Source organism: Coniophora puteana (genome assembly GCF_000271625.1).
Source record: "Coniophora puteana RWD-64-598 SS2 unplaced genomic scaffold CONPUscaffold_18, whole genome shotgun sequence".
Classification (NCBI taxonomy): domain Eukaryota; kingdom Fungi; phylum Basidiomycota; class Agaricomycetes; order Boletales; family Coniophoraceae; genus Coniophora; species Coniophora puteana.
This window is the reverse complement of record NW_006913070.1, coordinates 1,058,939-1,070,703: the sequence shown is the minus strand read 5'-3', so window position 1 is coordinate 1,070,703 and position 11,765 is coordinate 1,058,939. Positions and strand designations below refer to the sequence as shown.

Here is an 11,765-nt window from a genome sequence, read left to right as displayed (position 1 = left end):
GTGTTATAAGTGATAATAATGACAGGGAGGAAAAGTCTGAGTCTGAGGGTGGCAAAAATAATCAAGATTTTTCAATGCATAGCTCTGGTGGGTTGGTTTTTTCTTTTTTGTAAGGCCCACAAGCAGCTAAGTTATTTTGAGTGTAGAACATGGCAGTACAGGCTATGAGAGCTCAGGTAGCTCTGAGATTGCCACCACTTCACAACAGGTAGTGATGCCTATGCATGTAAGAAAGCAAAAACGGAAACGAAACCCATCTCCCTTACCTGCTGCTGAGACAAACACCTCAGCACCCAAAAAGAGGGGCAGATATCAGAGAAAAGCCATATCTAACTGTAAGAACCTTCATAATTTTTTATGTAAATTACTGTATTGATCTCCCCCAAACTCAGTTTTCATTACATCTGATGATGATCGTCGCATGGATGCCCCTCTGACTGATCCTTTGGCCAAGTCATGATTTTACTCTATTTTTGTCTATCTATGTTTTTGTTTACATTTAGTGTTGGCTGTACTGTTTTAGTGCCACTGTGTTTTAGTGCATAGTAACTGCATTTTTGTCTATTGATCTATTATCCCTTGCCTTTTAACTGAGAGTTGTACATGGGTATGCACCCAGCATCTACTTATACATAGTCCACCTTGTATGATAGCTCCATATAGTGCATGCTCCTACACAGCTGTGCTGAGAGTAGAGGAGCCTAAGCTCAATATGAATGATCATTTATACCAGTAGTGACTTAGTGCTTTCATGATATTTTACTTTTTTTTACCTTAGGCTTGTGGTGGCATGAGAAAGTGGGCTTTGAATGCACTTGCCTTAACTGTATGTTTCTCTTTTTAGGTTGAAGGGGCCTCAGTGGGGCAGGACAGAGTTTTTTCTCATTTTTAGTCAGTATGACTGGATTTTCCAATTCATTCTCATAATATCAATGTAATTTAAGAATTGTTGAGGTACAGTGCCAGGGGATGGAGGGTGAGTGCTCTCAATCACCACCCAGCCACTGAGATAATTGTTCACAGGTGTTTGCCCAATGAATATTTCCAAGAAATGATTTGCCTAATTAGACATGGGGATGAGCAGCCTGGGACCCCTTGCACCAGAAAAATATCAAAATAAGATTTGCCAGTTCAGTTGAAATACCTTGCTCAGATATGTTAAGTAATTTTTGTTTTTGCATACATTTCCAAAAACTTATCCAATCCAGGCACCAAGTTTTATTTAAAATAAAGTTTGCAAAAGTATACTTATGAATTTGTGATGGGTGGCAGCATATATTTGAAATGCATTTTGTACATAACAGCCAAGTCATGAACTAGACTGGGCTGTCCAAAGTCAAAACCTGAGCCAATTGCATATCCTTAACAGCCCAGCAAGGCTAATAGTCAATAAAATTCCAGAAAAAAAATCAAACAATTTTCATTGGGCAGCAAAAACATCAATCAAAAGTTGTCAAATCCCTGTCAAACACCAATCAAACACCATTCACATATCAATCAAAACACCCCTCAAGCACCTGTAAAATCTCTGCCAAAGACCAGTGAATGTCAATCAAAATAATATAATTGTTAAATAGACTGGCCTTTGGCAGGTGTTTGACAGATATTTGAATAATGTTTGAATGGTGTTTGATTTGTGTTTGGTTGGTGTTTAACATGGATTTGACAGGTGTTTGGGTGATGTTTTTTTGCAATGCTGTGAATTGAAAAATACTGGTTAGCATAAACAATAGAAATAGCTTCTTGATGGCAAAAAAATAGCAGCTGGGGTTTGAGCAGAAGGGCTCTATGTGTGGCCAAAATGTTAAATGCTGAAATCAGTAATCTATGTGGACATCTTCAATGTAGCCACTGGTAGAATTGTAAGTATATACACTTAGATTACAAATACATATAGATTCTCCTACATGGATTGATGTCCTTTCCTACACCCCTACTGTGACTCATATATCATTTACAATATAGCCAAGATAAAAAAGAGGTTTGCTCTGTATCCAAGCTTCAACTGTACAATAAAATCTCACCATACTTCACCCATTATTCAAAAGTGCAATGAGAAATGGATCTTACATAGAAGCAATGGGATGTACTCACTGATATAGAAAACTATAGCTAAACCCAATGCAGCTCAATGATCCAGGTATGTCACACATTCCAATATTTCTGCTATTCTTCTGCATTTATTGCATGGTTGTACACCACTGGCACAAGGAGATACAAAGGCTACAACATAGGACATGGGAGAACACCTGTCTAGGGTTAATTAACCCCTAAAAGCTTATCTCTGTCCATCCTATTGTATTTTGAAGTTATGTAAATCTAAACATAGGGATGAACCCAGGAGTTACCATGGAGGATTTATCATGCAGGAATAATTATGTACCTGGCATAGAAGCACCTACAATCTCATGAATCAGCAGCTGATCAAGCCTAGATCTCTATAGATTGTTAGCTGATAGGGTCTGCACTCTTACCATAGTTGATCAGTAGATAGTATCAGTAGTTCCGCATGGTTTCTAGTATCAGCTGGTGCTACAAATGATCTCCTTAGTCAGTATTACAGGCATGCCTTACCAATCTCTTAGCAATCAAGGCACACCTTTAGTCAAACATTAGTTACAGAGCATCCCAGAGATTTTGAACCATGAACCTGGTACCACCGGTAAAAAAAGAGGGGAGTGGAGTTTTTTTTTTTTGCCAAAATCATTACCATCCATGTTGGTATCCTAGGCCAAAGCATCTACAACACTACAATAGACATCTGCAAGTAAATTACTTTGGTGGTTGTGAATTTGGCCAAAGCAATATTGCTCTGATAATGCTAAAGCATGAACTCCAGACTGCTGAAAGAGGTGCTGTACACAGATTATATGACTTGATTTAAAGGGTGGGGGACAAGTTTGAACACAGAATGCATAGTAATCAAGCAAGATTACATTATCATGCCTTTGGTGGTTGTGCTGGTGCATGTTTCCACTGGTGTAACCAATGTTGGGATTCTATCCCAGTTATCCAGTTGAAAAAGGAGAACATAATGCAAAAGCAGGTAGAGCTTAGACTTGTAACCAGCCTGCTTCTGCGTACCCTAAATGGGACCAATCCTGGAGCTTTTGCATCAGCAAGACTGGCACATCTCAACACACCTTTAGCAGGCAACCTGCAGAGTGTGAAATTAACAGATGCGAATATATTAGTCACCTTGGCAAAGCTCTGCTGAGGCAACCATGCAAGCACACTTCCTGTCAGATGTAAGGACATGCCCAGCAGACATGTTCTGCTGCACGTACCATTGAATATATGCCTGTGTTTCCTTCCCATCCTGTGTGAATGGAAAAAATGGCAGCTCCTCAAGGACAACTGCCTGTTAATTAACCCCCACTTCAAGTATACTGGCCCTGTCCACCAGTATTGTATCCTGAAAACTTGCTGGACCCCTTCTTCCTCAAAACCCTCTTGGTATCTGGCACCTCCGCTATCAAGATTGCATGATGTGATCCAGCTCTCTGCTCAAAGGACACCAAGATCATGGCTGCACTTTTCCTTCTTGCAAACATGCAAACCACTCCTGCCAAGCTTGAGGCAGACATTACTTGGGCTCCTGCTACACGCCACTATCTCTCACTGAAATGCTTGGGTTTGCTCAAAAAATGCACACTTGATTACCTATAAAACACTCTGTCAAACCTCCCCAGCTGGGATTGAAAGGTTACAGTCATGCTTTGTCTGCAAGCTGTCCACTATGTCATAGACATGGTGAACTGGGAGATGCAGACAGAACTGTTTTGTATGTATGTCCTCCCTTACTGTCAATACTCAGTATCTCCAGGTTTTTGATCTCAGCAACCTCACTTGGAGTGTCAAGACATCTTTACCTGTGGCTTGTGAACTTGCTACTTTGATTATCCAGCACCAGAAAGTTCACACAGATGATCTTAGTAAAAAAAAACCAAAGCAGTATTTCTGTCTATGCTATACTGGCTCTGGCTGCCCCTCTAACATGTTGATTGGATTTTTACAGCCCTTATTTCCCATATATTGCACCTCTGATTGCAAAATAACACAGTCTTTCAGGTTCCATTTGGCCTCTTGCTTCTAAGTCATGGTCCCTCCACTTGTGCTTTCAATATCTTTGCAGCTGTTGGTCTTTGTCCCGCTTACTTGACCTTGCAAACAATTTACCAGGTACTTTCTGACAAGTAGATTGCTCTTGCGTGCAAGGTGACATTAGGGATTCATGGTATACAGTGGGACAATGTGCATATATCAACCTCTGTGCACCCAACTCAGCAGGACATGGCTCACAGAAAAGGCTCAACATGAACACAGGACATTCTCTGCCCTCTACCTCATGTCCCACACTCTGTGGCCTATTTGCTGAATAAACATCTCGCTCACCAGGCTTCACTTGATCTCATAGACCACAAAATTGATATTCAAACTGATCTGGACCAGGGTATCATAGTCATTGACATGGTCAAGATCCCTCCAAACTTGGCTGGGAATGTGTTCAATTACTTGGGCAACCCAGACAAGCTTTGATACCATTCATATCTGCCTTTACCTGCTGGGGAAAAGGCTAACCAGTACTTGCTATCCACAACCACAATAGACATGTCCACCACAGTCAGAAATGTCAAGCCTCCCAACATCACATACATGGTGCAGCTCAAAATGTTGCTCACCCACTTTAAAAGTCTCAATATCCCTCGGAGCATTGATCAATCAATGCTTGCACGTGTCCAAAGCACCATGGAATTTTGAGACAGCAATTTGAATGCTTCTCATTGTTTTGAGGTCTTCCAGCTCAGTCCAGGGCCTTTTCATATTCTCTTAAATCTTAGCCAGCAAAATATTGCAGTGCACCAAGGCAATTATCATGATCCAGGAAGCTTAGCTTGGTGTATCAATATACTATGGCTCTCTCAGCTTGGAGGTGACAAAATGGACTATAAACTTATGTGCACTCTCTTTATTCAGGTGCTACAAGCCAATCTACTTGTGTACTGGGAATTTGAGACTGGCAAGACAATCTGAGAGCTAGCTGATGCAAAACTGAGCGCATCCAAGCTCTTTTTCATTGGCTGGTGCATATACCTCAAATATTTCTTGGATGATGCAATACAACACCTTGGAGAGGGCCTAGAAATCAACCACACTAGAAAAATATTCCAATACAATTTGCCAATTTAGTTAAAATACCATGGCCGAGTAGTTTAAGTAATTTTTGCATACCTGTCTGAAAATTATCCAATCTGGGCACTGAGTTTTATTTAAAATAATGTTTGTGAAAGTATGCTTATGATTCTGTGACAGGTGACAGCAGATATTTCAAATACTGGTATAGCAGCTGAGTCATGAAGCGGACTGGGCTGTCAATGTGGCTCAGAATCTGAGCTGATTGCAGATTTTTGACAGCCCAGAAAGGCTATTAGCCAGTAAAAATATGAGAAAAGGAAAATCAAACAATTTTCATTGGGCAGCAAACAATCAAACACCTGTCAAACACCTGTCACAGAATCATAAGCATAATTTCACAAACATTATTTTAAATAAAACTCAGTTCCCAGATTGGATAATTTTCAGACAGGTATGCAAAAATTACTTAAACTACTCGGCCATGGTATTTTAACTAAATTGGCAAATTGTATTGGAATATTTTTCTAGTGCCAGGCATTCAAAAGTGTCATCCTGCTGAACTGTGACTTGCTGGTGTTCCTACAAGCTGTCTCTGGGTGTTTCTTCAAGTGATTTTGGGCGGATTGAGCTTTTTTTGGGTATACTTACTGAGGGTTTTGCTGGTGCAGGTTGCCTTTCAATTATATGACTGAGATGCTTCATCTACTCCAGAACCTCAAGAAGATCTGGATACCTCAGCTCATGTAAGTGTCATATTTTTATTTCATATAGTTAAAGCTTACATTTCAAAGCAATGTCACGCATCAGTTTATGCTAATCAACATGTGTGGACAGCCAAATTATGCAACTGGACAAGACATGGGTATTGAGCACCTCATCAATGCAATGAAGGTTCACTTTTTCACTATCTCTTACTTTATTTTTACGCTCTTCAGGCATACTACATCCCCAAAAGAGTTGGTGGACACTGGGGACAGCTCTTGACTTATGCCGCTTTCATCACCGTACTTTGCCTGCTCAAATTTTGGTTCACAAAGTTCTTCAACACATGCTGGATTAGGACTAGTCACACTGAACCAGACACCTCACAAATGTTGCTCAGCTCATGCACATTGTTTACAAGACAAAAATCCACATACCTACACCTGGATGAACTACTCATGTTCAAGCTGTTGATATAATATCTGCAGGTGTTGACTATGATGAAAACTGGCTTTTCCAGCTGGCAGAAGTCATTCCAGGAGTGGGTGAGAACAAACCATTACAATTTCAAAGAAAAAGAACCAGAACCAATGCAGCCTGACAAAGATTCAACAAGTGGAGGCATTGAGGACCTCCTTGCAAGTAATGAGTCAAAAGAGGATGGTGACTCTGAGTTAGAGTCTGTGCATTCAGATGTCAATGACACAGAGCCTAGAGGTGGTAATGATGATGTTGATGCTGACATGAGAGACTTTGGAGAGTCCTGAGGCTGATGAGAATTTTGGTGAAAGTGTTATCTCAATGCTCAGACACATATTAAGTTGGGCAAATGTCACACTTCCTGCTCTTGCAAACATGTTATAGCTATTCTCTAATTCATTATGACCAGGCTATATTTACAGTGATAATCTAATGCTATGATTGTTCTACTCTGTCGGAAAAAGCCAAATGGGGTTTGCAATGGTTTCCTATTAAGATAGGTTTGCAATCCCCATTGTAAAGCAATGCAAACATTGAAATTCCATTGGACAAGGCTGCTTTCCATCATAAGGGTGTTCTCAACTGATTCTCAATTCCATGGCAATCACTTTAAAATAGCTATCACAATGACCGAAGGGTCCCATTGGAATATACTTTAATTCTTGATTCATTATGAGGCAATTTCAATACATTTCAATTATATAGCCATATTCCTAGGATTTTTCCAACATCCTGACACTTGCAAGCTCATTTTAAAGGCTGGGAAAACTGGGAGGGTGGCTCAGGACACTTTGGCTGGCAAATAATACTAGTAGGGACATGCATCCGTCCAACAAGGGGCTCCTTGAATGCAATCTGAGAGTATGAGGAGGTGAACGTGTCTTGAGAAGACATGTTAGATGTTTCAGAAGCTGTGAGAATGCCTGCAAAGTATCAAAGTCACTGACCCAAGGTTTGTCCTTAATTTGAAACTTGCTGACATGTTGCATGAATGCCGTTGGAGGAGGAGGAGGGGGAATATCACCAGTGTCAAGCTCTTCCTGCTTGAGTTTTTTCTGTTTCCTTGGTGCTGTTTTCTTTGCCAGCTTTTTCTCCTGAATCTTGGCTTGAAGCTGAATGTTGTACTCCTCAGTAACCTTGAAGAGTCCTGGACTAAAAACTCTTGCCCAGCCTGGAGTCTCTCCTATGAACACAATGAGGTTAGCAAGGGGAAGAAAGGGATTTGGGGCTTGTTTTAACAAGCTTGTCCACCTCATCTTTTTGAAGAAGATAGTTAGTTGAAAAGGTTGTCACAGCAGTAGGATCCTGTAAACTTTAGTGCTGTAATAATATGAATGTTGATAGTATTCAAATTCATGCACACGCACCTTTTTAACTGTCATCAACATTCTTCTTCCTCATATAATTGTGCCAACATGCCTTGAGGTGCATATATTCACAGACACTGGGGTCAGTTTGCTTCTCCTTGTTACTCTGTGGCTTGCTGTCCTCAGTGGTTAGTGCTCATGGCTCTACAACAGCAAGACAGATGGTTTTGATTGTGCAGTTTTGGCCACCCTGACCAAACTCTTGTTGCATCATCTTGATGCTGGACAAGGCTCCAATGCACACCACACATTCAATGTCAAAGACACCAATGCCCTAGATTCAATCACTTAATTTTGGAATATAAAAAATCAACATCCACTTACAGTTGAAGCAATAAAAGTTGAGACAAGCACAGAGATTTTGCTTGAGGCCTTGCACTTGGAAAAAATGTGATCAATGTAATTCCTTGACATGGAAGAATGGAGGTGCAACTCCACTTTACTCAATTTGAGAGTGTCAGAGATCCACCAGCAGAGATAGCTGGCAATCCAGGCGGCCAAGAGATAGCTGTTGATAAGGACAACTGTCTTTAGTGGCCGTTCAGCATTGGGTGCAGTAGGTACAAGAAAAATGATAGTTTTTGAGACATTTGATGCTACTGTACAGCTGGTGTACAGTGTACACATGATTAGGCTGATTCACAGATTCCATGAGCTGCGTAGTTGTACATGGGACAGTGTACAGGATTGGTGGTGGGAGGGTTGCTGACAGGATGACGACCAGCAGGTTCAAAGTAGAGGCAGGATTTCACCTAGGTGTGAGTATACTGGATGAAAGGCATCCTTTTCACCTCGTTGAGGGAATCCACTCAGAATGATGAAGTGCACTTGATCTATAAAAAAGAAACCAATGCTCTTGAGGAATGCACAGTTTGTAAACATTGATGAAGCAAGCCAACAGATATGGCTGCTTTTCAGTCAAAAGAGCTGCTTGAGGGCAATGAATATGTCCTTGTTGTATACTTGTTTGATTCTCTGTAGAAAAAAAAAAAAACTAAAGGTAAGGAAGCACTATATGTGTTGAATCAACCAAGATATACACTTTTCACAGCTCCTTGTCATCTGTGGTATCCTCAGTGATCTGATTCAATGGGATGCCCATGCAATTAAATTCCTCAACCTGTGGCAGTGTGAGAAGCTTAAAATACAGCGAGGAATTGGCTTACATGGTTCTGTTGAAGGAGCTTCATCAGAGAGATTGTCAATGCAATTTTTGAAGGCTGAAGACTGAGGAGGAGTGGAAGGATCATAGTTATTGTCTTTCCATAGCCTGTTTCAGCCCAAACAATAACATTCTCTCCAGAAAGTGTCTTCAGAGTAGATCTTAGCTGAAATTCACGAAGCTCACTCTGGCTCTTTGTGTAGAAATCAAATCACAAGATAGCTTGATGTATCACCAGAGCATCAGGCAGAGTGAGATTGTTGACAAAATCAAATGATAAATAGTTGAACAATTTGTGAGCTGTTTTAATCAGAGGGCCTTGGATATAGAAAAAAACATGCATGATTAATTCTGTGATTATCAAATAAACAAATGACAAGATATGGACGAGGTAATAGGAGGTATGCTATGTACATCCAGATGTGTTGTGTTGCGCGCTTGACCGTGAATCCAAGGCTGCCAGCGCTCAGCAGAAGCTAATTTCACACTCCCCAGGTTCCCTGCCAAAGGCATGTTGAGATGTCCCAGTCTTGCTGACACAAGAGCTTATGGCTTGGTTCCCTTTTTGGAATGCAAGATGTGGTAACTGGTTACAAGTCTAGGTAGAGCTGGCTTTACTCATTGATGTGCATGAGTCTTCCACCCCATCTATGGACCATGATATTATGTAGTCCAACATACTGTTCACCATCACCAGGCAGAATAACAGCAAGCTCATTAGAGGTAGGTAGACTGTTGTGTTGTTTATTAGACTGTTTTTGAAAGCAAATGTTGATAGAAACATCAGCATCAGCAGACAAAGAATCAGCCAACTCTTTTGCCTGTACATAGACACCAACAAGAAAGTTATGATGGTATAGCTGGGCAAATGATGCATCTGAGGTGTCCAAAGGTAAGAGAGAGCCAATGCAATGGCAAAATTCTCCGTGAATTTTAAACACATAGTGGCCACCACCACATTGATCAATGGTCTTACCCTGCCTCCCTACATATGTCTTAGCCAAAGCATTATTATACCAACAGCTATTAGGACAGAGGCTCACAGCATCTTGCTCATCTGAAGACCACAGATGCTGCAATTCATGGCAAAGGACATCAAGCATAGGAAACTGGCCTTTTTCATTCAAGCAGCATTGACAAAAAGTGGGGTTCTTGCAGCTTGACTTGGCATGCTTCTCAGCCATCCAATAGAGAGCATGACACTTCCAACATTCAACATTCATAAGGTCCATATTATGAGGAGGGATCTCAGCCTTGCTAAATGGACATCATACCTAATCTAAGAAGGCCTGTATACAACACATTAAATGTTGGAATGCGGTTGAGACACCGCTTTGGTGACAGCTCGGGCAGCTCGGGAGAAGTGAAGCGGAGAAGCAGGGAAAGAAGTAGAGAAGCAGAAGAAGAAGAAGAAGAAGTGGGCAACGGAAGGCATGGAGGAGCAGAAGCCAGCAAAGGAATGCTGGTGTATACATAGTGAAGCACACTTGTCCTTATCCCCCACTCGCATATAACACAGTGTTTGGGAGTAAGCTCAGTTCATTGCCGCTCACCCGTTGAGACAAAGACTAACGACTAGTGTAGTTTTGTCTTATATGTTTCAGGTACATACACTCGCTGTCACAAATTCCAGTATTTCTACTATTTTTCCACATTTATTGCACGGTTGTACACCACCGGTACAAGGGGATACAAGAGATACAACATAGGACATGGGAGAACACCTATCTATGGTAGATTAACCCCTAGAAGTGTCCTTATCTCTCTCCATCTTATCATATCTCGAAGTTATGTCGATCTAGACATAGGGATAAACCCTGGGGTTACCATGGAGGATTTGTCATGCAGGAATATCTATGCACCTGGCATAGAAGCACCTATGATCTCATAGATCAACAGCTGATCAAGCCTAGATCTCCATAGATCGTCAGCTGATAAGGCCTGGACTCTTATCATAGTTGATCAGTAGATAGTATCAGTAGTTCCACATGGTTTCTAGCATCAGCTGGTACTGCACATGATCTCCTTAGTCAGTATTACAGGCGCGCCTTACCAATCTCTTAGCAATCAAGGCACACCTTTAGTCAGACATTAGTTATAGGGCCATTGCCATTGGTCGAACCAAATACTGTACAGTCATCATCCCAAATAGTCTAGGGCAGACACAGCATGATATCATAGATCTGTACTTGTATTTAAGGAGGCATATCCTGGAGCGTACTCTCCAGTCTAATCCACTTGTTATACTCGAGATCACCACTCTCATCCAGCTCTCTAAGCTCACCACTCATCATCTATATCTCACATCACTTATCCCTCCTCAAGTTCCCTCAGTAGTTTGGTGAGTAACAGTTTAGCTGTTACACTCGCATATAACATAGTGTTTGGGGTTTTGTCTTATATGTTTCAGAATTCTAACATTAAACACTCTAATCTATTGTAACCCTGGAGCGCTAACCCTAACACTAGTAATAAAAGTTCACAGTGTTATGTTGAACTTGGTAGAATTTCCTTGTATGTTTATTTCACAGTGTAATGTTGGACTTAGTGAAATTTCCTTGTATGCTTATTTTAGGGTGTAATGTTGGACTTAGTGAAATTTCCCTGCATGCTTATTTCATGGTGTAATGTTGGACTTAGTGAAATTTCCCTGCATGCTTATTTCATGGTGTAATGTTGGGCTTAGTGAAATTTTCCATAATCCAATCATGTGACTAATTTTCATCACTGGACAGGTGACCATAGTGTGACCGGCGACCGGCGACTGTGAAGCTGGCGGCCGGCGACCGGCGACCGGCGACTGTAAGTCCGGCGACCGGCGACCGGCGACTGTAAGTCCGGCGACCGGCGACCGGCGACTGTAAGTCCGGCGACCGGCGACCGGCGACTGTAAGCCGGCGACCGGCGACTGTAAGCTG

At 41.4% G+C, this 11,765-nt stretch overlaps 4 protein-coding genes across 4 annotated transcripts; 1 reads left to right on the top strand and 3 right to left on the bottom strand.

Annotated features, from left to right (window-relative positions):
• Window positions 1–5,958: 5,958 nt before the first annotated feature.
• CONPUDRAFT_77819 (uncharacterized protein) lies at window positions 5,959–6,605 on the top strand (the record flags this gene model as incomplete). The annotated part of the gene is made up of 3 exons (XM_007776903.1): window positions 5,959–6,027; window positions 6,072–6,140; window positions 6,327–6,605. 3 exons carry the CDS (start codon window positions 5,959–5,961, stop codon window positions 6,603–6,605), a joined length of 417 nt encoding a protein of 138 aa, XP_007775093.1.
• Window positions 6,606–7,099: 494 nt separating this feature from the next.
• Window positions 7,100–7,706, bottom strand: CONPUDRAFT_77818 (uncharacterized protein; the record flags this gene model as incomplete). Its single annotated transcript, XM_007776902.1, has 3 exons — window positions 7,100–7,126; window positions 7,266–7,574; window positions 7,686–7,706. 3 exons carry the CDS (start codon window positions 7,704–7,706, stop codon window positions 7,100–7,102), a joined length of 357 nt encoding a protein of 118 aa, XP_007775092.1.
• A 1,024-nt stretch (window positions 7,707–8,730) lies between these two features.
• On the bottom strand, window positions 8,731–8,935 carry CONPUDRAFT_159806 (uncharacterized protein; the record flags this gene model as incomplete). The annotated part of the gene is made up of 2 exons (XM_007776901.1): window positions 8,731–8,805; window positions 8,852–8,935. The coding sequence occupies 2 exons, from the start codon at window positions 8,933–8,935 to the stop codon at window positions 8,731–8,733; spliced, it is 159 nt and encodes a 52-aa protein (XP_007775091.1).
• A 526-nt stretch (window positions 8,936–9,461) lies between these two features.
• CONPUDRAFT_66833 (uncharacterized protein) lies at window positions 9,462–10,031 on the bottom strand (the record flags this gene model as incomplete). The annotated part of the gene is made up of 1 exon (XM_007776615.1): window positions 9,462–10,031. One exon carries the CDS (start codon window positions 10,029–10,031, stop codon window positions 9,462–9,464), a length of 570 nt encoding a protein of 189 aa, XP_007774805.1.
• Between the last annotated feature and the right edge of the window lie 1,734 nt (window positions 10,032–11,765).